The sequence below is a fragment of the Microcaecilia unicolor genome, chromosome 2 (assembly GCF_901765095.1).
Source record: "Microcaecilia unicolor chromosome 2, aMicUni1.1, whole genome shotgun sequence".
NCBI lineage: Eukaryota > Metazoa > Chordata > Amphibia > Gymnophiona > Siphonopidae > Microcaecilia > Microcaecilia unicolor.
This window is the reverse complement of record NC_044032.1, coordinates 352,737,117-352,764,976: the sequence shown is the minus strand read 5'-3', so window position 1 is coordinate 352,764,976 and position 27,860 is coordinate 352,737,117. Positions and strand designations below refer to the sequence as shown.

At 45.4% G+C, this 27,860-nt stretch overlaps 1 protein-coding gene across 4 annotated transcripts in view; it reads right to left on the bottom strand.

Annotated features, from left to right (window-relative positions):
• RNF170 (ring finger protein 170) overlaps window positions 1-27,860 on the bottom strand; it is a 122,834-nt gene that overhangs the window by 50,614 nt on the left and 44,360 nt on the right. For 3 of the 4 annotated variants that reach the window (XM_030194478.1, XM_030194477.1, XM_030194475.1), the window contains 2 exons: window positions 19,507-19,582; window positions 7,520-7,631 (listed from right to left, as the gene is read on the bottom strand). In XM_030194478.1, the coding sequence (XP_030050338.1) occupies window positions 7,520-7,631; window positions 19,507-19,582 (188 nt within the window). Of the gene's footprint in view, window positions 1-7,519; window positions 7,632-19,506; window positions 19,585-27,860 lie in introns of those variants that run through there. The other variant, XM_030194479.1, reaches the window with a different exon arrangement.

Genomic DNA, 27,860 nt, shown 5'->3' with positions numbered 1-27,860 from the left:
GGGGCCCACGGAGAGGACAATTTGCTGGAAATGGAGGGGAGGGGAGAGAGGAGGATTGCTGGCTATGGATGGAGGAGGGAAGGGCAGAGGGGGACAAGGATGGACATGGGGGCCCAGGGAGAGGACAATTTGCTGGAAATGGAGGGGAGGGGAGAGAGGAGGATTGCTGGCTATGGATGGAGGAGGGAAGGGCAGAGAGGGACAAGGATGGACATGGGGGCCCAAGGAGAGGACAAATTGCTGAAAATGGAGGGGAGGGGAGGAGGATTGCTGGCTATGGATGGAGGAGGGAAGGGCAGAGAGGGACAAGGATGGACATGGGGGCCCAGGGAGAGGACAATTTGCTGGAAATGGAGGGGAGGGGAGAGAGGAGGATTGCTGGCTATGGATGGAGGAGGGAAGGGCAGAGGGGGACAAGGATGGACATGGGGGCCCAGGGAGAGGACAATTTGCTGGAAATGGAGGGGAGGGGAGAGAGGAGGATTGCTGGCTATGGATGGAGGAGGGAAGGGCAGAGAGGGACAAGGATGGACATGGGGGCCCACGGAGAGGACAATTTGCTGGAAATGGAGGGGAGGGGAGAGAGGAGGATTGCTGGCTATGGATGGAGGAGGGAAGGGCAGAGAGGGGACAAGGATGGACATGGGGGCCCAGGGAGAGGACAATTTGCTGGAAATGGAGGGGAGGGGAGAGAGGAGGATTGCTGGCTATGGATGGAGGAGGGAAGGGCAGAGGGGGACAAGGATGGACATGGGGGCCCAGGGAGAGGACAATTTGCTGGAAATGGAGGGGAGGGGAGAGAGGAGGATTGCTGGCTATGGATGGAGGAGGGAAGGGCAGAGAGGGACAAGGATGGACATGGGGGCCCAAGGAGAGGACAATTGCTGAAATGGAGGGGAGGGGAGAGAGGAGGATTGCTGGCTATGGATGGAGGAGGGAAGGGCAGAGAGGGACAAGGATGGACATGGGGGCCCAGGGAGAGGACAATTTGCTGGAAATGGAGGGGAGGGGAGAGAGGAGGATTGCTGGCTATGGATGGAGGAGGGAAGGGCAGAGAGGGACAAGGATGGACATGGGGGCCCAAGGAGAGGACAAATTGCTGGAAATGGAGGGGAGGGGGAGGAGGATTGCTGGCTATGGATGGAGGAGGGAAGGGCAGAGAGGGACAAGGATGGACATGGGGGCCCAAGGAGAGGACAAATTGCTGGAAATGGAGGGGAGGGGAGGAGGATTGCTGGCTATGGATGGAGGAGGGAAGGGCAGAGAGGGACAAGGATGGACATGGGGGCCCAGGGAGAGGACAATTTGCTGGAAATGGAGGGGAGGGGGAGGAGGATTGCTGGCTATGGATGGAGGAGGGAAGGGCAGAGAGGGACAAGGATGGACATGGGGGCCCAAGGAGAGGACAAATTGCTGGAAATGGAGGGGAGGGGGAGGAGGATTGCTGGCTATGGATGGAGGAGGGAAGGGCAGAGAGGGACAAGGATGGACATGGGGGCCCAAGGAGAGGACAAATTGCTGGAAATGGAGGGGAGGGGAGGAGGATTGCTGGCTATGGATGGAGGAGGGAAGGGCAGAGAGGGACAAGGATGGACATGGGGGCCCAGGGAGAGGACAATTTGCTGGAAATGGAGGGGAGGGGAGAGAGGAGGATTGCTGGCTATGGATGGAGGAGGGAAGGGCAGAGGGGGACAAGGATGGACATGGGGGCCCAGGGAGAGGACAATTTGCTGGAAATGGAGGGGAGAGGAGAGAGGAGGATTGCTGGCTATGGATGGAGGAGGGAAGGGCAGAGAGGGACAAGGATGGACATGGATGGGAGGACAGGACCCAGGGAGAGAGAAGAAATTGCTGGAAATGGATCTAGAGCAAGAAATGAAGAAGAAAGGAGGAAAGTAAAGAAATAAATGGAAAGGAAGCCCTGGAAATGGAGTTAAGAGGACAGATAGCAGCAGACTCAGATACTGGGCCAGCATGATCGGAAAAAGAAAGTCACCAGACAACAAAGGTAGAAAAAAATCATTTTATTTTCATTTTAGCGTTTGGAATATGTCTACTTTGAGAATTTACATCTGCTATCTTATTTTGCAATGTATAGCAATTTGTTTCTAAGAATATTGCTGACAATTCCTGTCAGTGTAGCAAGTGGTGAGCGATCATTTTCACCGGGGGGGGGGGGGGGGGGGGCGCCAACTGATAGTCTGCAGGGGGGCGCCAGAGACCCTAGGCACGGCCCTGACAGCAGTCCCTAACTTTACCGTGGAAATTTTAACGGGAGGTATGGACCTGCTGGCTCTTCATTATCGCAAGTAGGAAACGGGGAGAAACAAGGCAGGGAAGATGGAGCACAAAAAAATATATATACCAGCATTCACGAGGTTCTTTGCATGTATGAAAGCCGTGCCATATGCTTCTTTTCCAAATTACATTTTACTGGCAAGAAATTGGGGGGGGGGGGGGGGGGGGGCAATACTGAAATGTAAAGCATAAAAGTAATGGCGACTTACCAAAAACGCAAGGAGGACAAGGATCTATCAAAGAAACAGCGTCTGTGGGAAACGGGCTTGGTTCCACTCCCAGCTGTTCCTGCTTCTTCCTTCTATTGGCCGGCTGACATCCTAGAACGTCCATCTCCCTGAAGATGGACTCTCATTGGCTGGCTGCTGTCCCAACTCCTCCTCCCTGCAGGGCTTTCCTGATGACATCATTTTAGAGCTGTAGGGCTAAACCAATTGGACAGCATCAGCCTGGGATGTCCCACCCACTCATTACTGGAGGGGGACACCAGGACCTTTGGATCCAATCAGTTTACAGTTTTAAAGTGTTAAGTAGTATGTCATCAGGGAAGTCCCACAGGGAAGAGGAGTTGGGACAGCAGCCAGCCAATGAGAGTCCATCTTCAGGGAGATGGGCGTTCTAGGATGTCAGCCGGCCAATAGAAGGAAGCACCAGGAACAGCTGGGGGTGGAACCAAGCCCTGATGCTGCTGATTCCTCACAGAAGAGTGGAGAGCAGCAGAGAGGTTTTTCTCACTTTTTCTCAGCAGCGGGAGGCAGGGAGCTGCAATACAGGTATGGCCATCCAAAAAAAAGCACTTTTGTGTTTGCCAAAAAAACAAAAGGGGTAAATCTACTGCTATCATACACGCAGCTTGTCTGCGTGTATGAGAGCCGTCTGTAGCATGCGCAGAGCAGCCATGCATAACGATTGACTGTTCTGTGCATGCTCAGCTCACCGACTTGCTTCCCCCATATCGCATGCAAATGAGCTGGGTCGCAAAAGCAGCTCATTTGCATGCGATTTTCTTTGTGAATCCCTCTGTGTTTCTAAATCGGTAAATTCTTACTGATTTGGAAACACAGACGGATCCTTAATGGGACCTTTGTGCTTCTGGCTGTAGGACTGAAACCTGGAATAAACCTTTATTATCTCTGGAAGGAAATTTATATTTAGATTCACAGTTAGAGAGTTTCTGTGTATTTGGAACAGGAGAGGGGCTAATCCAATAGAAGATGTTCTTACAGAAGAAGGGAAATATAAACATTTTGAACTTCTGAAAATAGAATTAAGCATTACTGATATCGAGCAGCATAATTATTTAAGACTACCATTATTTACAGACTTTAGATGTTAAAGGACTAATAGAGGATACCTGGAATACATAGCAGGAGATATATTAAACAGAACATCCAAAACTAAGCTCATGTTATATCAGATAGTGCTTTACCAGAACAATGCAAAAAAGCTTCACTTAATCTAGTGTATAGAATTTTAATCAATCATATGCATGCAGAAATGTGTTTCATCTGTTTGTCTATCAATTTACTATATACTTAATGAGATATTGGGAGAAAAAAAGCCTCAGAGTTCCAGAGTTGTGTGTTGAATATCCATCTTTTAGTGCTTATAGGTCATGTCAATAGTCTTCAATTACATACTTAAAAACCTCCCAACTTTTTAAACAATATTTTAAACATCTTCTGATAGAAATACAGATGTAACACATTTCAGTACTGATATGACTGATTAAAATACTGTATACTAGAATAAGCAAAGCTTTTTTTTTTGCATTGTTTTGGTAAAGCTTTTTGGGTATTTGTGACACAGATAGTGCTGTGAGGAATTACACCAGCGTGGAGCCCAGACCTGATTGCGTATAAACACAGACTTAGTAGATAGAACTGGGGGCTCATTTTTGAAAGAAAAAAAAAACATCTAAAAAGTGGCATAAAGCAGCATTTAGATGTTTTTTTTTTTTCCAAACATCCAAATTGGTATCTTTGAAACCCATTTTCACTATGTTTTTCTATACATTTTGTCAGTAGTGTGCCTAAATTTCAAGGGTGTGTGTTGGGAGCGGATTAAGGGCGGGAATTGGGTATTCCTAATAAGGGGAAATTTTTCAGCCATAATGGGACAAAGCAAAAACGTCAGGACTAAGATTAAGATGTTTTCTGCTAGACCTGATTTTAATAACGACTAAGCCCCAAAAAGTGCCCTAAATGACCAGATGACCAGTGGAGAATTAAAAGGAATGACCCCCTTACTCCCCAAGTGGTCATTCACCCCCTCCCACCCCCCTAAAATGTGAAAGGAACAGTAGATACCAGCCTCTACAACAGCCTCAGAAGTTAGTCATTCCTATTAGAGCAGCAAGCAGGTCTCTGGAGTACCCTTATGTTTTCTACAGTGCACTGAAGAGAAGGGGACCCAGGCCCATATTCCACTGTACTTTACACTTGTGGAGCAAAGTCTTAACCCTCTAAAACCCACCAAAAACTTAATGCATACACATATAGGTGACACCTGCAGTCATAAGGGCTATTATAGTGGTGTACAGTTGGGTACTGTAGGTTTTTGATGGGCTTTGGAGAGCTCCCCATACAACATAAGGGAGCAACTGTGAGATGTGTACCTGGGAGCTTTTAGGCGACATCCACTGCAGTGCCTCCTAGGGTGTCCCGCTGCTCTGCTGGGATCTGTGCGGCCATTCTATTAAGAATACTGGTTCCTCCTAAATCCCAGTGGCTTGATTTTGCACATTTTTTCCCCCAAAAATGGATCAAAAAGTTAAACACAGAGCTCAAAAACAACTAGTAAATGGCCATTAAAAAAAAAAAAGCTACACGTTTTGCTGTTTAAAAAATGGCTATATTTGCTATTCAGATTCTGGACGTTTTGAGCAAAATGTCCAAAGTCGAACTTAATGTCACATCGAAAATGTTCCTCCTAGTATAACAAGGGTGGGTATAAGAAAAGAGATGAAAAGGTTGAAAAGGTTATTGAGATCAGCCTTGACGAGGCTTCTTGTCTCTCCACAGCAAGTGTTTTTGGCTAAGCTTTACCCAAAGGTGTGGGGGGGGGGGGGGGGGGGGGGGGACGAGGGGGACCATCCTAAATGTTTTGGAAGTGTATGAAATGTTTTGTGAGAAGCTGATTAATTACAGTGATATGAAGAAGTACCCTCCACCCGATTTCACTATATGTTACACTGGTTTCTGATCTTTAAACAAAATATAATACTGTGTTAGGTGAAGGGATCATGACCTGAGGACCTGAGGCAGAATTTTCAAGACTCTGAGGCAAGATGTGGCAACTGTGCAACACACTAGTATATATTTGTATATTAAATTGTGGCCTTTTTACTTCTTAAAAATATATATTTTTGACATGATGCATGTGTACAATTATTTATTTAGCCCTTCCTGCTAGTAAAAGCAATCAAGTGTTTGCTGCAGGAAAAGGGGAGGAAGATCAGCGAGGATGCAGAAGAAAGGAGAGGCCCTCAATCAAGGAGGTGGAACTATCCACCATTCCAATTTCTCACTCACTCTCTTCTATCACTTCCCTTTGCTATGTTTAACGAGGAAAGGTACTATATCAAATCTAATGAACCATAAATCTTTGATTCTCTCACTCTCTCCTAGCTGTATTCATTTTCCTCATATTCCACAGTACCTTCTACCACAGGAGTAGGCAACCTCGCTCCTTGAGGGCCACAACCCAACTGGGTTTTCAGGATTTCCACAATGAATATACATGAGATTTATTTGCATACAACAGAGGTAGTGAATGAAAATTGATTTCATGCATATTCATTGTGGAAATCTTGAAAACAGGACTGAGTTGCAGCCCTCGAGGATTAAGATTGCCCACCCATGTTTTATCCCCTCTCTTGCACTCTTCCCAGTCCATTCACTCACACCATGTATCCGCTTCCAATTCCTTTACTCACACCCCATAGCTAATTCATTCCTTCGCTGCCTTTTGCCCCCCTCTCATCCTCTTACTCTTTCTGCTCCCCACAAATCAACTCACTCATTCTCAGTGCAACCTCCCAAGCCATGCTCCTTCTCTTTGGTTGAGCCATGGATGTCAAAAGTATGGTGGTCCTCCTCATTCCCCCAATTCCACATCTATTTAGCTTTTTATGAGGATGACAACAGCAGCAGCAGTGCAGTACATCAGGCCACGCTGTCCTACCCAAGCCCAAGACATCATTGTGCTGTACATTTTTAAAGTGTGACATCTGGCGCCCAAACAGCACAGAAACCTACAGACTACAATGCTGCTGTCCTCTTCCTGAAAACTGAAATAAGCGCCAGATGGGAGGGAAGGGACAAAAGGAAGACCACCGGAGTAATGTCAGGAAGTATTTTTTCACGGAGAAGGTGGGGGGATACATGGAATCCCCTTCAGCGGGCAGTGGTGGAGATGAAAATGGTAATGGAATTCAAACATGCGTGGGATAAACACAAAGGAGTCCTGCTTAGAAGGAATGGATCTATGGAATCTTAGTGAACATTGTGTGGCGACGCCGGTATTTGGAGAATAAAACCGGTGCAGGGCGGACTTCTACGGTCTGTGCCCTGAGAAAGGCAGGGACAAATCGAACTTGGATATACATATAAAGTATTACATACCATTTAAAATGTGTTTATCTTGTTGGGCAGACTGGATGGACCATTCAGGTCTTTATCTGCCGTCATTTACTACGTTATATGCTGCTTCTGCCTCACTGGTGTTGATAAACAATTGTGTGAGAAGGGACCAAGATTATGCAGCCTTCCCGCAGCCGTGCAATTGTACAATACCTGATACACTTGACCAGTTGCTCTATGAAGGTTGGGAAGGACTACACTTAATTACAGAACCCAGATTAGACCTGTATAGAAGCTAAAACCATTCAGTCCCACAAGTCTTTCTCAATCCCAGAACAATTCAAAATGTTTATCCAGGGCCTGTTACTAACAGCATAAATAAACCCAAAGCCATTTATGCACTCTATGACCTAATTTTGAACCTGTTTACAGATTTTTTTTTTCTGAACTAATTCAAAATATATAGGTCAGATGGTATAAACATCTAGAAATGTATGTGCAACAATCTGAGGAAATTAAATAAAAAATTGAGACATTACATAGAATTTAAATCAGAATAGAAATCCTGCCTTCCTTTTACCAGTTTTCATATTATCCTCCTCCTCTGAAGGCATTATCCATTCCATGCATCTGCTTACCACAGAAAAGATGGCCACAATTTGTTTCGACGGGTAATGTTGCCTGTTGTAAACAGACTGGACAGGACATGTCGGTGTAAAATTGTTGTCGGAGTTCAGCAGCAATACCTTGCTGGAAAAAGAGAAAAAGTACAGTATGCTGCCTTCAAGTCTTATAACCAAAGAAAAGCCAATACATTTCCTTTCTTGTAACTCTAGTTCAGCTGGAGAACATATTACCTGCACAATCTCAAACTGATCACACAGTTACAGATAAAAATGTAAATTAAACAATTTCTTCATCCAATAAATGTTTGTGTAGTAAGTAAAGCAGGCTGGTAAGAAGCAACAAAGAAATGTTGATGCTGGGGTTGAAACACACTTGCAGAGCTGGAAGATGAGGAGAAACAAGGCTAAGATGAAAAATAATACAGAAAAAAAGAAAATAAAATGCAGTCTTGAAAAGGAACACAGGTAGACAGTATCAGTCACAAAGGAAGAAATAAACTGGAAAACAAAGTATTTATATTTGAACATGACACGGTATCAAATTGAATATAATATTCAAAATTTATATTCTACAACTTTCAGGTATAAAAACTGTACAGTATGGATTACAAGAAAACAACAGGGCAAACTATCTGCAAGATCCAAGACGACGACAAAAAGCAGAACAGACAAATAAATCTATAAGAAGATGAATTTATTCAACCAACAATGCCCGACACAAGCTTTGTTTTGCCAACACATGGGCTGCCTCAGGGGCAAATTATGTTGAGAACTGGATACCTCTTCACATATGTGTTGTGACTCATATGACTGCAATCATGTGTCAAGGGAATCTACATGATGGCTCCGTGAATCATCCAGCGTCAATATTGGGTGATAGTTCTGCGGATATTCTAGGGGACGGCCTGCTTTTGAAATTAAGGTAATCAGCGCTGTATTAGCATGTGAGGGAACTTTCCCAGACATAACAATAGTATCATAATAGTCCAGAAGGGGCACATCTTATAATATTCTCCCGTAAATCTGTCCGGCCAGGAGCTGAGTGCGAAGGTCTGAATAGCCAGTACCATATTGATAAAACAGAGAAGGAGAAGAGCTCAATCTGGGACCTACCCAGCAGAGACAGCTAATTTCTTAGCTTCCATTGATCATGCTCACCCAAATTCCCACCAGGACCCACTGCTAGCTTTCATCACTACCACATTCTTAAATACTACCTTCTTGGCCCTATCACTCATTTTCACTATCGCCTCTCTTTCCTAGCTCCCATTAATCATTGTCTCAACATTTCTGCAGCTCTGTGTGACTCAGTCTCCTTGAGCTGTATAAGTACCTGTTCTCCTTCCCTTCAAGCCCTCATTTCAAGAACAACATTCAGAGTGCAGGTTATCATGCAGCTTTCAGGACATTCTCACAAACAACAGCTGAGGAGTTTACAGGCACTGAATGGCTCAGACTGACAACTGTGTAAACTGCACTAGTCATGACTGCTATGCTCCAACCCCATTACTGGGTTACAAATTTTGAATCTGAAAACTGTCTAGTCTATATAAACACAAGTGTTCAACCAAAAACATGCACTGCAACACGTTTGAAAGAATTTTATCATCATATTGTACACAGCTTGGTACTGACAAAGATTGATTATTGCAACTCTGTACTTCTAGGAATATCATCATCCTGAATTGAAGCTCTACATAAGTACATACGTATTGCCATACTGGGAAAGACCAAAGGTCCACCAAGCCCAGCATCCTGTTTCCAAAAGTGGCCAATCCAGGTCACAAATACCTGGCAAGATTCCAAAAAAGTACAAAACATTTTGTACTGCTTATCCTAGAAATAGTGGATTATCCCCAAGTCCATTTAATAATGGTCTATGGACTTTTCCTTTAGGAAGCCGTCCAAACCTTTTTTAAACTCCGCTAAGCTAACTGCCTTTACCACATTCTCTGGCAACGAATTCCAGAGTTTAATGACACGTTGAGTGAAGAACATTTTTCTCCGATTAGTTTTAAATTTACTACATTGTAGGTTCATCACATGTCCCCTAGTCCTAGTATTTTCGGAAAGCCTAAACAGACGCTTCACATCTACCCGTTCACTCATTATTTTATAGACCTCTATCATATCTCCCCTCAGCCACCTTTTCTCCAAGCTGAAGAGCCCTAGCCGCTTTAGCCTTTCCTCATAGGGAAGTCATCCCATCCCGTTTATCATTTTCGTCGCCCTTCTCTGTACTTTTTCTAATTTCACTGCATCTTTTTTTGAGATGTGGCAACCAGAATTGAACACAATATTCGAGGTGCGGTCGCACCATGGAGCAATACAAAGGCATTATAACATCCTCATTTTTTTTTCCATTCCTTTCCTAATAATACCTAACATTCTATTTGCTTTCTTAGCTGCAGCAGCACACTGAGCAGAAGGTTTCAATGTATCATCAACGACGACACCTAGATCCCTTTCTTGGTCTGTGACTCCTAACATGGAACCTTGCATGACGTAGCTATAATTCGGGTTCCTCTTTCCCACATGCATCACTTTGCACTTACTCCCATCTCTAGGTCATTTATAAATATGTTAAAAAGCAGCAGTCCGAGCACAGATCATCCAAAACCAGCTGCACCACTGATCACTGGAATCTCAAGGTCTGAACACAGTACTCCAACATTAAAAAAAATTACACTGGCTTCCTGTAACATACAGAGTTCAATTCAAGACTTTTGTATTGACTCATCAACGTATATTTGGGAGTGTTCCAGCCTATTTTCGAACTACCCTACAATCATATGAACCAAATCAAGCACTAAGATCTGAAACATCCCATCAGCTCTGTTTACCTGCCACTAAATCATATAATTACATAGAGACAAAACTGCGGCCCTTGTCTATCGCTGCCCCATCCTTGTAGAATGCTTTACCCAGAGCTTGTGAAGGCATAAAACAATTCAAGTGGCAACTAAAAACACATCTGTTTGTGAAAGCCTTTTTGGCTATATGAAGACTAATCTGATTGACTCGTTTGCCTTTTCTGTGGTTATTTTTTTTTGGAGGGGGGGGGGGGGTAAGACCATTTTACTACTCATGCTTTAGCTTCATATGCTTAGCAATTGTTACGTGTTTAAGTCTATGTATGTGACCTACTGTTACCCGCCTTGAATAAAGGCAGGATACAAATGTAGTAAACAAATATGATTTCTTTACTGAAATATAAAAGATCTGACCCTATAGGACAGTTGCTATTATCAAGAGATTACAAATATAAATAATGTATATATTTCTGGACAGTGCCAATGGCTTTTTAAAATCTCGTTATTTGTGGGGCCTTACCTAATGTGTAAACGTTCAAGCTCTCACTGCTCAGCACTACATTATCCATCAGAAAAGATTGAAAGTAATCCTTTTCCAAGAAGCCACTGGTACATGAGAGGCCACGGTGAGAGGGAATTAGTGAGGTTCTGAGTTAATGGCAGGATGGGGTTTTATTTTTGTTTTAGGTGCAATAAGATTTTACCTTGTATTATTTCAGTGTTTTGTGTAGGCCATTAGTGTGTACTTAGATGTGGGGTTTCTGTTAGAGAGGTGCATGCTGAAAGAACACATTGCACTTCCTATGGCAACGAGATATATATGTGGAAGGTGAACAAGGTGTGATGAGTGGAGGGAGTAAGCACGGTGGTTAGAGGGGATTGCATGAAAGATTTGTGCAGAGATGTGTGTGCACATGTAAGAGGGGCCTGTATAGAGTGGTTGGGGGAGGGATATCTATGGGTGGAAGTTTTTGAGGTCTGTGGTGTGCGTGGTTAACTTTCTTCTTATATTCTCCACAACTACCCCATCTCAGGTACTATGAGCTCCTACTCTATCTCCTTCCCATTGACAGCAGTCTTCATTTTCACCATGTGAGGGAATCTATAGGAAATTACTGCCATCCCACTCCACTTTTAAAAAATTACTCCCCTCACAGGAACAAGGCCATCTTTAAGGTCAGGCTAAACAACAAGAAGCTGATGACTCAGCAGAGCAGGAAAGGTGTGGTCAAGGCAGGATAAAATCCCTCTGCATATCTCAGTCAGGGGGGCCCAGAAGAGAAACCCTCCACCACAGAAGTGTAAGCTGCAGAAGCTCTACTCAGGTAGGCCATGTTTATCGTGGAACCTTGTTGAAATTGTAACTTTGGGAATTAGGGCCCAACCTGGTCTGATTTAAAATTCGGCACAAAAGGCAGAACATGAACGCTGGTATTTCAGGCCAGAGACAAACTGTTTGTGCTGCTTTCTGAAAGGCTACTGAACGCAGGCAGGGGTCCAGCGGGAGAGAACTTTACAAGACTAATTTTTGTTTTTATTTTTTCCCCCGACCTGTGAAGAGAACAGGTCACCCATTTTTTTCTGCCCGTAAATTGTTTTATTTCACATTTAAGCTACTGTCTGGTTGTGTTTATGAAGGCTCCAGGCCCGCCCTTGCTCACGCTGCTACACACCAGTTCAGATGCTTCTTTGAGTTGCAGGTCTGGCTCCTTAACAACCCCAATTTGTTTTCTCTGCTAGGTTTTCAGGTTGCACAACCTAGAATTTCCATCAGTCCAGTTTTTTTCTACTGTTTCTTCAAGTTGCAGGGCCTGGGCTCCCTGCTAACTCCTGTCTTCAGTTTCTCCAGCAACACAGCTTCTTCATTCTCCACTGCAGTTCCAGTGCCTATGTTTTTGCTTTTGTCCTCCTGTCAGTGTCACAGATGGGATAGGCAGACAAAAGCAAATACATAAGACTTTTTAAATTTCATACAATGGTGATTCAGTATTCTAAAACCAACAATATTCTGGAAATTTAATGGTTAAAAAAAAGTGAAACAGATTAGGTTGCTTATTCAACTGTTCTAGTGCGGTATCGCTCTCCCCCTTCCTCGCTCGCCCCACTCTGCTGGTCTTTAAACTTCGAGGCCTCCGGCAACAACAGCAATGTGAGCACTGCCTTTGGCCAGCCCCAGAAGCATTCTCTGTACAGGGTCCCACCTACATGGGAAGCTGTATAGAGGCGGCTTCTGGGGCAGGCAGAAGGCAGCACTTTCCCACAGCACCCACAGAGTCAGCTCCAATGGGGGGAAGGACAGAGGGAGAGCGATTCCCAGCCACATCAAAGGGAACAGGGGGTGAGAGAAGGATGCCAGACACAAGGAAAAAAAGAGTGGTGGAGAGAGGAAGGAAAGCGATGACAGGGGAATGGGAAAAAGGGAGGGGTTGGAGAAAGGAGTGAGTGATGCCAGATCAAAGGGAAGCAAGAGGGGGAGGGGAAAGAAAGGTTGGACGCATGAGGGAGGGGATACTGGGAAAAAGCTGGATCTGGGGAGGGGGAGAGCGAGATGCAGTACTATGTAGCAGGGGAGAGAAGAGGGAGAGAGATACTGGCCCTGGGGTGGCAGTGCAAGAGAGGAGAAAGAAGGGTGAGGAACATGGGAAGGGGATACAGAGGGCACATGCTGAAATGGGGGGAACAGGGATGGGAATACAGAGAGCAAATGCTGAACATGGGGGGGGGGGGGGATAGGGACAGGGACACAGAGGGGAGGTTATGGATAGGAGAGAAAGCGAATCAGAGGGAATGACAGTGGACATGGAGAGAAAAAAGTCTATTTGACTTTTTTCTCTCCATGTCCACTGACTGTTTGACAGGAGATAAGCAGAAGATGGATATGGACGGGGAACAGAGAGAGGAGAAATAAAGATGGAAAGGGGGGGGGAGAGATACTGGAATGCATCACATAAAAAGGAGAGAGGGACACATTGGCAGGATAGAAAGAAAAGAAAAGGCAAGCAGTGGATGGAAGGGGCAGAGAAAGCTGGCAAACACCATATGGAAAGGGGGAAAGGGCAGACAGTGGATGGACAGGGCAGAGAAAGCAGACACACTGGATGAAAGGGAGAGAGAAAGAGAGCAGATGCGGATGGAAGGGAGAGCCTAAAGAGAAGAGGAAAGCAAAAACCAAAGACAACAAAGGTAGAAAAAAGATTTATTTGCTTTAGAATAAAGTAGTGTTGTAGCTGTGGTGATAAATAAAAAATGAAAATCAGGTGATCTTTTTGTTGGACTCATTTTAATACATTTTTAACCAACTTTCAGAGACCAAAACCTCAATCCAGGACCGTAACAGCAGTATACTGTACTGATCTGAAGAAGGAGGTTTTGGCCTCTGAAAGCTAATTGAAAACATGTTAGTCCAATAAAATGGTATTATCTTATTTTCTCTGTTTTGTTTTACTTATATTTTTTAATTTGTAATGTGATTGGTATTTGTCAGTTTTTTCAAATTTACGTCTGCTATCTTTATATTTTGCACAGTACTAGGGATATGCATCACTGTTTCTGTGGTGTTGCATTGTATGCGGAATCTGGTCTCTTGGGGGTTCAGTTTAATTTTTGTCTACATATTTCTATTTTAGTTTGTGGTTACTTATTCTATACTTGGTGAGGATGTATCTGTGTTCTCTGTTTGTGAAAGACATGGTTTTCTGTTGGCAGGATCATTTTTAGTAATGTCTTGTTTAGTTTTACAGTGGGTGTATTGATGTTCTAGTGCTCACTGCAATGTTTAAGATGCTGCCTTTCCTAGGTACACCCTTGTTGTGTGACTCATGGATTATTAGTAAAAATAATATTTTCACATAGAGGAGGGGGTGTTATAAAATGATCGGCCCCGGGTGTCAAATACCCTAGGGTACGCCACTGGTGATCTGATACATGCATTGAAGTACTAGAAAGGTATTAATATTCAAACAAACCTCTTCCAAAAACAAAGGAGCAGTAAAACTAGAGGACATGAATGGAGGTTGCAGGGAGGCAGACTTAGTAGTAACATCATAGTAACATAGTAAATAATGGCACATAAAGACCTGAACAGTCCATCCAGTCTGCCCAACAGTCACACTCATTATCAAGTCATAATTAAACCAACAACAAATGCGATATAAAATGCTTGGGATCGCTGTCCCTGGTATTTCTGGGACAGATTATTAAGTCCACCCGACCTTGTCCTTAGTTTTCAACTACTGAAGTTGCCATCAAAGCCCTCTCCAGCCTATCCAAATCCATAATTCCATAGGCTATTTTACAGTTACTACTGTATAAAGCACAGCTAATAGGCACAGGAAGTCCTCAGTTTAGACTTCAATTTCCTCCTGCCCACCCCTGGCCTAATCTCTAATCTACAGGGCCTTGAACCAAATAGGAGGCTACAAATTTAATTAGGGCATCTCCATCTGCTTCTTATGTACCTGAAAAAGTTGTTACTATGTGTTTTTGACTCCACAGCAAGTTTTTCTTCATATTCTCTTTTAGACTTCTTTATCAATGCTTTGCATCTATCTTGACACTGCTTATGTCGATTCTTATTTTCTTCATTCAGATCCTTTCACGTCTTATTTCCTCCTTGAAACTAACTACCTGTTCCTCTGATCCTATTCCTACCCATCTACTTAACACTATCTCTCCTACTGTCATCCCTTTTATCTATTATGTCCTCAATCTTTCACTGTCCACTGCAACTGTTCCTGATGCCTTCAAACATGCCATAGTCACACCACTCCTTAAAAAACCTTCATTGGACCCTACCTGTCCATCCAACTATCGCCCCATCTCCCTCCTCCCTTTCCTATCCAAGATACTTGAACGTGCTGTTCACCACTATTGCCTTGACTTTCTTTCATCTCAAGCTATTCTTGATCCACTTCAATCTGGCTTTCACCCCCTTCATTCAACTGAAACAGCGCTTGCTAAAGTCTCCAATGATCTGTTCCTGGCCAGATCCAAAGGTCTCTAATCTATCCTCATCCTTCTCGATCTATCTGCTGCTTTTGACACTGCTGATCACAGCCTACTCCTTGATACACTGTCCTCACTTGGATTTCAGGGCTCTGTTCTTTCCTGGTTTTCTTCTTATCTCTCCCAGCGAACCTTTAGTGTATACTCTAGTGGATCCTCCTCTACTTCTATCCCACTGTCAGTTGGTGTACCTCAGGGATCTGTCCTGGGACCTCTTCTTTTCTCCATCTATACTTCTTCCCTTGGTACTCTTATCTCATCCCATGGTTTTCAGTATTATCTTTACACTGATGACTCCCAGATCTACCTCTCCACACCAGAAATCTCAGCCGAAATCCAGGCCAAAGTATCAGCCTGCCTGTCTGACATTGCTGCCTGGATGTCTCAGCGCCACCTGAAACTAAACATGACCAAGACTGAGCTTCTTATCTTTCCCCCAAACCAACCTCTCCTCCTTTCCACTCTTTCTTATTATAAGGCGTGTCCTTTGGAAGGAGGGATTGCCGGTTACACTGAGGTCTTTTTTCGTGTGTGAAAGTCCATAACCTCCTCTCAACCCTGTGATGATTGTAGAAAGCTGAAAATTAGTGGTGATTTATATTCTACATATTCCATACATTTAGTTGGTAACTGAAATCACCAATTATTATAATGTTGCCCAATTTGCCAGCTTTCCTAATTTCTGTAAACATGTCTTCATCCATTTGATCTGTCCTGGTGGAGAGTAGTAAAGCCCTACCAGTATACTATTTATATACGGTTTGTGACCGTTTCCTTGTCTGTGCTCACCTCGCCCTCTGGTGGCCATACCTCGTGGCTGCAATGGACTGTCTGTTTACTGTCACCCATTCCAGACTTCAGCCCAATTCAGTCCAGATCTTCCGGGCTGCCAGAATTGCTTTCCTTGTTTGTACCTGAACAGCACTCGTAGTTGCCTTGTGATTGCTGCAGCTGAGCTTTAGCAGCTGATGGGCTTTATTAATCACCTAGAAACTTCTGTGTTTGCCTTTGCATCGTCTAAGGTCCTTGGTATGTGGGGGTGCTCTGTGCACTTCTGCACAGTTTTATTCTGAGTTCTTGCCTGGTTCTTGTTTGTGTGTAGTTAGCTTTGGTTTTATTGTTTAGTTCCTAGTCTTGTTTCTGGTCTGCATTTCCTTGTCTTGTATCTGTGTTCTTTATTAGTGGCTGCTTGGCAGCTTTTAGTCCTGACTCCCTCCTGTCTGTGTTTCTGTCTTAGTGGCTGCCTGGCAGCTTGTAGTCTTGACTCTGTTGTATGTTTCCTGCTGGTATCCAGTTCCTGGCCAGTCCGGTAAGTCCTGCCGGCCGCCTGCACCCAGGGGCTCAACTCCTGGGGAAGGGTGGTCAAGTGCAGGTGAAGCCTTGCTCCAGTCCTGTGTTCCAGTCCAAGTGTTCTTGTCCAGTGTGTTCCTGCTTTGCTTATCCCCTTCTGCAGTCTCTGCTTTGTATGTGTGTGAGCCCAGTGCTGGTTGGGGTGGTTTTGCCTGTCACTGCTGCTCCTTGGCAGCGGCCCAAGGGCTCACAAACCTAGTTGCTGCTGTAAGACCTGACACTATTTCCCTTCACACATGGAATATCTATCCACAAGGATTCCATGCTGCTATCTGTTTCATGTAGAATATTTATTTTGACTCAATTCTCTAACATATAGTGCACCCCCCCCCCAATTTGATTCACTCTATCTTTACAATAGAATGATTGTCCTCCTTCCACTCAAAGCAAGAGTGAGGGTTAATGGAAATTAGCTGAAATGATTCTGAATTTCCATTAAGAAAGAGAGAGGAACTCAGCAGAAATGCCCTTTGTTGCCCCTGTTAGCCCTAGTAATAGAACTACTGGCTGATAAAGTTTGAGGGAATCCTTAAATTAAAGGGGTAAAGTGGGGCAAATAAGTTTAAGACTGTGTTATCTGCAGATCGGCACAATCTTTTCTCTGGGGCAATCCTTCTCTCCACTTCCCAATGCAGAAAATTATCCATATAGTGAATTTTCAGGATATAAGAAAAATACGACCAAGACAGAAGTACTTACATTAAATTTGAGTGAGCAGCAGAAGAGAGGCTGAAAGAGGTGTTTCTGTTCAAATGGGCAAAATATAAAATATTTGGAAGTTCATATCACCAGAGACTGGACTAAGTTGTATCAGTTCAATTATGCCCCTTTATTGAAGCAACTTTTTCAGAATATGAACAAATGGATGGAGATCAATTTATCGTGGTTAGGTAGAATAGTAGTTGTCAAGATGAATATACTTCCAAGACTTCTGTTTCTATTTATGGTTTTACTGACAGAAGTGCCTGGAAAAATGTTGAAGAACCTGAACACTCTCTTCTGAATCTCCATTTGGAGGCAACGTGTACTTACTTAACGATAAAGGCGGATTGGGGGTGCCCTGTGTGGCCTGAGGCAGAACAACTCAGAACTGTTTGATTGGAGAGACATTGGAGGTAGAAAACATTGGATATGAGGACTGAACAACCTTACAAAAGGGAGTGTCACTAGGGACTTTGTCATGATTATACTGCTTCAACAAGGGCCATCAAGAGACAGGGCACCTGTTTTTGGATTGTTTCTTGAGAGTGTGGGGGAAGGAAATGGAGGGGCTGATGGAGGGGAAAAAGAAAGCGACAAGATTCTTACCCATTACATACAATTAGAAATTATCCTCCTGAGGTAATATATCAGGTGTTTGGGGAATGGAAGGTGAAGGGGATTAGAACTCTATGTGGCTTGCTGGATAAGAAGGGACTGATTTTGAAGTTTCTGGATTTGCGGGACAAATTGGCCTTAATGAGGGTGGTTATTATCTGCAAGTTAAACACTACACAATAGATAAAGAAATAGCAACAGCTTTGGAAGAGAAGATGACAATGTTTGAGGAATTATATTTAACACATAAGAGAAACAAAGGGGCTGTTATCCAAAATATATGCCCTGAGAACAACTAAAAGATGTGATGGAGAGATAATAAGGACCTAGGGCTGCAATGGGAAGAACGGGATTGTCAGGGAGTTTATCACTCTTTAAACAAAAAGCCAATATCTTCTAACCTTCTTGAAGTGGGATATAAAATATTGTAGTGAACATATTTAACCTTACCGAGACTGAATACAATGGGTAAGCACATTCTGTTGGCAAAAGTGGGATATTTTGCACAAATGTGGAGGGAATGTGCTGCTATACAAGATTACTGGAAGCAGCTATTATCCCTATTCCATGACATCTTAGGAAGGGAATTGGCTTTGGAACCTGAAGAGTCATTGATGATACTGGGTAAACTGACTTGACCTAAAGAGGAGGAAGTGGGAACGTTCATTCAGATATGTTTAGTAGTGGCGAAGCTGGAAGTGGAAGCAACAAATACTACCATCTGTGGGACAGATATGTAGAGAATGGATGCAATATGAATGAAATCACTTGCTGGATTTTATAGGCTGTGAGATTTCAGAAGTTCTGGAACAGGTGGGTGGGTCGGAGAAAAGGGTACTTTGAATTAGAGGGACAAAAAGCCCAAAGATACAGGAGGGGGCATACAAACATTAAGATTCTAGCATAAACATTAAGACTCAGTTATATATACAAAAAGGGGGGAATGAGGGCTAAAAGCCTGGATGCTGGGAATGTTGTAAAGCATGGAAGGCTTTCCATAGTAACAAATGGCATATTACTTGGTAAGAAGGGAAAATATGCAAATGGATTTGTGGCAGGGGAATCATTTTTCTTTTTAAATACAAAGTATCTGGGTCAGAGGATAGGGGACAGGAATAAAAATGGGGAAAAAACAAAGCACAAAGATGAACACTGTTGACCACTGTTAAAAACTGATCTGTAACATGTTAATACACACGTTTCTTGTTGTGCAGTTTATGCTGCTAAAAACTAACTTTAAAAAGGCAGTTAAATCTAAAACACATACCTTTTTTTTTTCTCTTCCCTTTCTCCTCTTTCTCCAATGGCCATGGCTATATATTAAGAAAATGAAAGAGAAGTTCTTCTAAAGTTAAAAGCTTGGTGCCAGCAGGGGACTGAAACAGCACCATTAGTTTAAAATGTGTTCAAAACCTTTGGCTCCAGGCAGGAAATTAGAGCTTGCTGCTATGTGCAGCACTGCCATCATATCACAATGCCAAATCACATAAGGCACTTGTACTCATACTACAGTACCTGTTCTGTCTGCAGCTGTTCCCGAAGAACTCTCACTCGTTCTTGGTTCTCAGGGTGAATGTTCTGTTGTTCATTTCTGTTCAAAGACAAATGTAATGTGAACGATCATGAAAATGGCAACAGATCTTTACTAAAGAAAGGCCACTCAGTAATTCTACAATCCTTCTGCCTCCATGTTGATCAGAAAAGAATTAGATCAGGGCAAGCAGGGATACAACATCTGGAATTCAGAGTAACGTTGTAGATGACATACAAAACCAAAATGAATCAATCTGGTTGCCCAATAAGGTGGTTAAGGTTGAAACTGCAACTCCATGCCAGTCATTCCATTTACTCAGAAACACAAAAAAGTCATTTCACTGCTGCTTTGAGCTTAACTGCCTAAAGTTTGGTTTGCTTCAGTTGTCATTAAGGGATCTTCTGTGTTCATTCCAAACCATTTTGCTCCACCACCTCCTCCAGGACAGCATGCCAGGTGTCAGTCACTCTTTCCATGAAAAAAATATATCCTGCTGTAACTCCTTTGTTAAAAACAAGCTGAGTGCCAATGGAGCACCCTTTTGTCCACAATGGCTGTAATTTTATAAAGCAGGGCTCAACAAAACCCATGCGCAAGGTCACCATGATGTCTAAAACAAAAAAACCATAGCACCAGCATCTCTCATCCTTCCTCCCCCCCATCAAAGCTTACCTAGATCCTCAGCATCAGCAGCCATGAAGACATGCTGCTCTGGCCAGCAAAGGGGGTGGATCAGGGACAGAGAGGAAAGATACTGGACAGCTCTGATAGAAACACAAACATGCAGATGATCAAAAGCCTCACGCTGTTCCAAACAGCGCAGGGCTTTACAGGACCTATGATCAGAGATAACTGCATGCAAATTTAAGCACGCAATTCTCTTTGATCATGGGGTAAGCCCAGACCTGTCAAACACAGGGGCTGGAGGTCCACAGGACCACCAGACCCCAACTACCCCTGTCCCGAGCCAAGCAAAAAGGGGGCTGGAGGTCTGGTGGACCTCCTGTCCCCACCCCCCAACACAGGTTCAGGGGAGGCTGGAGATCCGTTGGGTCTCCAGCCTCCCCTAGCTCCCCCAACATCCCTCAGATGTGCCTGACCCCCCCCCCCCCCCCCAGCGACAGGGGCTGGAGGTCCGGTGGACCTCTGGTCCCTCCGACACAGGTTCAGGGGGGCTGAAGATTTGGTGGGTCTCCAGCCCCCCCCTCCTAATCCCACCCCCAGCATTCCTGAAATGTCCCTGGGGGCCCAGTGGGCCGCAGACAATCCCCCCCCTCCACCCACCTGGTGGTCTAGCAGCCCTTCCCCACCCCTCTACCTTAAGTTGGAGGAAAGAGGTGGCCTCCCTCCTCTTCCATCAGCGCCGCCTGCAAAATGGCAGCACCCAGCCCTGCCCAGTGGATCCCCGGATGCGCTGGGCAGGGCTTCATACCATATAAGGGAGAGACATGGGAGACAGAAGAAATGTCAAACAAACAGGAGACCCTAGCAAGGCAGGAGAGACACAGATCAAATCAAATGGAAAAATAAAATGCTTAGACTACAAAAGGTACAAAAAACAAACAAAAAACCTCTTATTTTTAGTTATCAAATGGACCACGTTAACTTTTGGAAATGTACATCTCTGATATCTTGCATTTCTGTTTCTCTAGTATTGCTGGGGGTGGAGGGAGCGTGAACTGGGCATTTATGCTGCAGGAGGGGAAGTGACAGGCAGGGGGAGATGGGAGCGTGGACTGGTGCAAGTGTGCTGAAGGCAAGGAGCTGGTAAGGTATCTGCAGGTGGAGAAGATAAAAAGCTGGAGAGCAGAAATGAGAATTCAGTTTGGGGGGGGGGGGGGGGGTCATAACTGGAAGGCAGCTACCGGGGGGGGGGGGGGGGGGGGGGGGAAGTGCCACAGGTGGGTATATGGTGTGGTGATTGACAGACATCTATGGGCGAGTGTGTGTGCTAGAGGGAGGCAAAAAGAGCTATGGGGTATGCGTGCGTGTGAGAAAGTGAGCTATGGGAGAGGAGGGTGGCTGTTTGCATGTCTGCACTAGGGGGAGGCACTGAGAGAGTTATGTGTGTGTATATATGTTAGCACACTGGGGTAGGGGAGCAGAGAAAAATTTGGGGATATCCACCCTGGAGAGGCAGCCCCCATGGAGGATACTTGGAGTGCTAGCAACCGCAGATGCAACCCTTAAGGAGCATTAAGCAGCCCTGTTGGTAGAATAATTTTTTCAGAAATGTTATTCTTTTTGCGGGGTGGGGATTGAGATAAGCTATCTTTTTTTTGGGGGGGGGGGGGGATACTGGAGAGGTTCAGAGGCTACTGCTATGGATGGGGATGTGAGCCAAGGCTGCTGTTGGGGTGGCTGGGTAGGTCATGAAGAGTGGCTGCGTCTGCTGGGAGTGAATGGATTAGAAGTGGGAAGGGATTAAAACTGAAGCTGCTGGGGTAAAGAGGGCAATGGAGAGAGACTAAGGCTGCAGCTTTTGGGACTAGGTGGGTGGGTGCACCGTCCCACTCACCCTTAGTAGCTGCAGCTTTAGCTTCTCTCTCATTGCCCCACCAACCATAGCCTAAAGCCCCTCTCTTGTTGCCAGATGATGGGGCTGTAGGTGGGTGGGTGAAGGAGAGAGCAGTTGCCGCCTATCTGCTCCTTCCCTGCTGCTGTGTTAAACAGCTTGCTGTGTATCATCTTCAGTACATCATGTTCAGCACATTTATAAATCTGTAATTTATAAATGTGTATAAATGAATAAAAATTCCAGTCACTACAAGTCTGGCTCCTAGATCCTAAGAAACTGTCAAGCCCTGTTGTAAAGGTTATTCCATGCGACAAGACAGTGTGTACTTATATGAATGCCATGTATAAGCATTCCTTGGGACATTTGTCATGTATCAGTAGTGTATTTTATAAAATATACATGACGAGTACACACACGTATTTGCGCCTGGTTTGAGACAGCTGTAAATGTGTGCATCAGCATTTACATGCTACAGGGAGACTATTGTATAAACACACACGGGCACTTATGTTCCCTTTATTAAACAGGCTTGAAATAGACACCTTTATGGACTTGTCGCACAGGTGTCCTGTTATAAAACCAGGCCTAATGTAACCGAGTTCAGTTTATATTTCACGAGTCTAGCAGTTTGAACTATTGCTTTATCTCCCTTCCTATTGTGCCCATCCATTTTCAAGATTACTCTGCGGGAGTTGCTTTTAAGAGATGTGCCTTTGTAATCCAGATAATCATTTAATAAGGTGAGGGGAGGAGCAGAAGGATCAGCACAATAAACCAGCTGGATATTATCAATGCTGAAGGAGCCTATTAGAACAAGAGGACTACGGGAGGCGAGGCTGGTGGTTGGGAGGCGGGGATAGTGCTGGGCAGACTGTGCCCTGAAGAGGACAGGTACTAATCAAGGTAGGGTATACACAAAAAGTAGCACATATGAGTTTATCTTGTTGGGCAGACTGGATGGACCGTGCAGGTCTTTTTCTGCCATCATTTACTATGTTAACTATGTACAATTCTATTCTACGCTACCTTGTTGGGCAGACTGGATGGACCGTGCAGGTCTTTTTCTGCCGTCATTTACTATGTTAACTATGTACAATTCTATTCTACGCTACCTGCTGCTAAGATTTGCTCTGCTGTATCCACCTCATCTCAAGAGTCATCACCAAGGTCAGATTCAGCTATTTGACATGGAAGATGCAGCTAAGACTTTCATTGATGGATTGGAAATGACTGCAGGTCAGGCCTAGGCAGATAGCCATGCAGTATAAAACTGCTTGGGAGCGCTGCTGGAAGAGAACCTTTTCCTTATGATACCCCAGGAGGGGACCTGTGTCTCTATGTGGCGTGCCTGTTATTGCGGATATGTGCTATATGGGGACTATCGAAGTGACCGGTGTATCACTTCTGCCAGGACCGTGGCCTAACCAATGGGTATGCAGAGTTGGACTTGGTGATCACCGAAGGCTGTAGGTTGCTTGCACCATCAATGAAAAAGTGGAAACAAATACAATCTGTAAAGTTGCTTACCAGTAATTGGTGTTCTCCAAGAAGAGCAGGACTCACTATTATGCAATGTTAACAATGGATTCTGGCGTGATACTATGAGTAACAAGCCCTAGACTCTACCAGGTACCTGTGACCTGGATTGGCAACTGTTGGAAAACAGGATCCTGGGCTAAATGGACCCTTGGTCTGACACAATAGGGCAACTCTTGTTCATATGATTTTTACAAAGCTTTCCAGCAAAGAAAACAATGCATGTAGGGGGACTCTTTGTGCTGGTATTGACTGGGTCACCTCAGTTCTGTAACAAGCTAACAAACTGGAATGTAGCAGAATCAAACTCCTTGTGACCTTGGGCAAATTACTTAACCTTCCACTGCCTCAGGTACAAATCTAAGCTCTTGGTGGGGAGAAGGGTCAGGAACATTCATATTGCGCCTGAATTTAAACTCTGCTTGAACCAGCCCTCTAGACCACTGACAACCAGTGGAATTTCATCAATAGAGGCTTGCTTCACATGATCCTTCTGGCTCAAACCCACCACTAAAGGCACTGCACCGTTTTGCAGCAATTTGAACCCACAGCAGGAAAAAAATAATTCTTACCTGTTAATTTTCTTTCCATTAGTCCCAACAGATCAATCCAGAGACTTGTGGGTTGTGTCCCTCTACCAGCAGGTGGAGATAGAGAGAACCTCTGAGGTTTGCTATATGTGGACCTGTGCAGCCAAGTAAACCTCAGTATGAACGATACCAAAGCAATGGAATGGAAACAATAGAAAACTCTCCTGAAATTGTCAGATCAAATGCCCAACATACTTCCACCACTACCAAATTTATTTGTTTTTTATTATTTAATCAAATGAAGGAACATTCAGAACAATGAAACCCGAAAAAACTAACCAACCGAAACAAAACCGCAGACAGTAAATCCAGGGGGGGCCAATGGATTGATCTGTTGGGACTAATGGAAAGAAAATTATCAGCTAAGAATTAATTTTTCCTTCCATAGCATCCCACAGATCAATCCAGACTTGTGGGATGTACCTAAGCAGTCCTCAAGTAGGGCAGGACACCCTTAAACCCGGAAGAAATCACCGATGAGCCAAACACCCGCATCCTGCCAAGCTGCCACATCCACCCGATAATGACGAGTGAACGTATGGACCAAAGCCCATGTAGCGGCTCTGCAGATATCTTCCAGAGAAACCAAACAGGACTCTGCATTGGAGGAAGCCTGAGCTCGCGTAGAATGAGCACGAATTTGCGCAGGGGTTTGCTTGCCCAATGCCACGTAGGTCGAAGTGATGGCCTCCCGCACCCAACGGGCTATGGTGGCCTTGGAAGCCATATGACCCTTCTTATTGCCTCCAAAAAGGATGAAGAGATGGTCAGAAAGACAAAATTCATTCGTCACCTCCAAATACTTGAGAAGAGCCCGTCTCACATTGAGGCAGCGCAGAGCCCGGAATTGCTCGGGGTAATCTTCCTGGCGAAAAGTCGGCAAATGCAGAGACTGCCCCAAATGGAAATGAGAAACCACCTTGGGCAAAAACGAAGGAACTGTCCTAATCAATACCCTTGCCTCCGTAAAACGCAGGAAGGGGTCTCTGCAAGAAACAGCCTGCAACTCTGAAATTCTCTGAGCTGAAGTAATGTCTACTAGGAAAATCGACTTCAAGGTAAGATCCTTAACCGTAATCCCTGATAAGGGTTCGAAAGGAGGACGCTGAAGTGCTTTGAGAACTAGATTAAGGTTCAAGAATGGCAGAACTGGCACGAGCGGAGGATGCAACCGATTTACGCCCCTTAAAAAAAAACGAACCACATCCGGGTGGGAGGCGATCGACGCCCCCTGAAGCCAGCCTCTAAAGCATGCCAGAGCTGCCACCTGCACCTTAAGAGAACTCAACGAGAGTGATTTCTGTACACCCTCCTGAAGAAACGCGAGGATAACAGATACCGAAGCCGCTGACAATCCCAAACTCGTACACCACGAATCGAAGGTACGCAACACCCTAGCATAAGCTATCGAGGTGGATCTTTTCCGAGCCTGAAGCATCGTAGCAATAACCGCGTCCGGATACCCTTTCCTTCTCAACTTTGCCCTTTCAAGGGCCAGGCCGTAAGACCAAAGGGGGAGAGATCCTCCATGACTGGTCCCTGCAGCAAGAGACCGTCCTGTGCCTGGAGCCGGAGAGGACGATCGAACTGGAGTCTGACCATATCCGCTTACCAAGGGCATCTGGGCCAATCTGGGGTCACCAGGATCACTGGACCGGGATGACTAGCAATGCGAATCAGTAACCTGCCCACCATTGGCCACGGGGGAAAGGCAAAGAGCAGGCCCCTGGGCCAAGGTTGTAGAAGAGCATTGATGCCTTCCGAGCCCAGCTCTCTTCCCCTGCTGAAGAAACAGGGAACCTTCGCATTGAATGTGGTAGCCATTAATTCCATCACCGGCATCCCCCAATGGGGATCGAAGGCCAGAGGGAGAGTGTCCACTCCCCCGGCTCCAACTGGTGGCGATTGAGAAAGTCCGCTTACACATTCTGTGACCCCGCTATATGAGCCGCCTTCAAGAGAGAGAGATGAGTCTTTGCCCAACGACAGATCAGGGCCGCCTTGTGCGCTAGTGGTGCACTCCTGGTGCCCCCCTGATGGTTCACGTAGGCAACTGCCGTCGCATTGGGCAACCACGGAGAAGAGACAGAAACTCCAGAAGGGCCAGACGAATCGCCCGCAACTCGAACTGGTTGATGGACCAAAACGCCTCCGTCGCGCTCCAAATGCCCTGGGCCGTCTGTTAGAGGCAATGAGCCCCCCCAACCAGACAGTGACGCATCCGTGGTCACGATCTTCCATTCCAGGATTTGCAGAGGAATGCCAGACACCAGATTTTTTTGAATGAACCACCAGTGCATGATTGTATGCAGACAGGTCGAACATGGCACCCGAACCTCGTAATCCTCCAAGAAAGGAGGCCAACGGCTCAGAAGGTGCCACTGCAGAGGGTGCCTGTGAGCTCTGGCCCACTTTATGACATCCAAGGTGGAAGCCATGGAACCCAGAACTTGTACATAGTCCCAAGCCCACAGGTTTGGAGTTTGGAACAGAGCTCGCAACTGACCCTGCAACTGCTGTGCTCGAGCTGAAGGAAGAGAAACTATCCCTGTTCGGGTATCGAAGCACACTCCCAAATATTCCAGCGTCTGGGAGGGCGTAAGGCTGCACTTTAGGAAGTTGATCACCCAACCAAGCGATTGAAGCAACCCGACCACTCTGTCGGTTGCCCGTCGACTCTCCTCAAAAGAAGACGCCCGCACAAGCCAGTCGTCTAGATAAGGATGGACTTGAATCCCTTCCTTTCTAAGATAGGCCGCCACTATGACAAGGACCTTGGAAAAAGTCAGAGGTGCTGTGGCTAGGCCGAAGGGCATCGCTTTAAATTGAAAATGACGACCGAGCACTGCAAAGCGAAGAAAACACCTGTGGGGAGGACAAATTGGAATGTGTAAATAGGCCTCTTTGAGATCGAGAGATGTCAAAAACTCCCCTGGCTGTACCGCTGCGAACAACGAGCAGAGGGTTTCCATGCGGAAATGCCGAACCCGTAAGGACCTGTTGACACACTTGAGATCTAGGATGGGTCACCAAGAACCGCCCTTTTTTGGCACCACAAAATAAATGGAGTATTGACTGCACCCTCTTTCTGCTGGGGTTACAGGCTGGACGGCTCCCAGTCGTTGTAAGTTGAGGAGGGTGTGACGAACTGCCCACACCTTGGCGGGAGATTTGCAAGGAGATTCCAGAAACGAGTCTACTATCGGACGAGCCAATTCCAACTTGTAGCCGTCTCTAATAACCACCAAGACCCATCCGTTGGATGTTACCATGGTCCACTCCACCAGGAATAGGGACAGCCTGCCCCCAATAACCGGCTGGAGATGGACCAGAGCCCCATCATTGGGCGGACCTGGCTGTGGGCTGGTTTCTGTTACCAGAAAGGAAGGTCCGCCTGTCACCTCGAAAGGGCTGAGGTCTCTGAGAAGACCTTGCTCTCTGAAAAGAGGCCCCGCGACCTGGACTATAACGATGTGTATCCTTAAACTTAGGTCTAAGTCCCACCGGCCGCACAAATTTGGACCTGTCCTCCGGGAAGAGCTGGCCCTTAGAGTCACCGAGGTCCTTCACAATCTGTTCTAGGTCTGTCCCAAACAAAAGCTTACCCCTAAAAGGAAGCCTTGCCAGCCGTAACTCAGAGGCCACGTCTGCAGCCCAATGTCGCAACCACAGCCAGCGACACACGGTGACC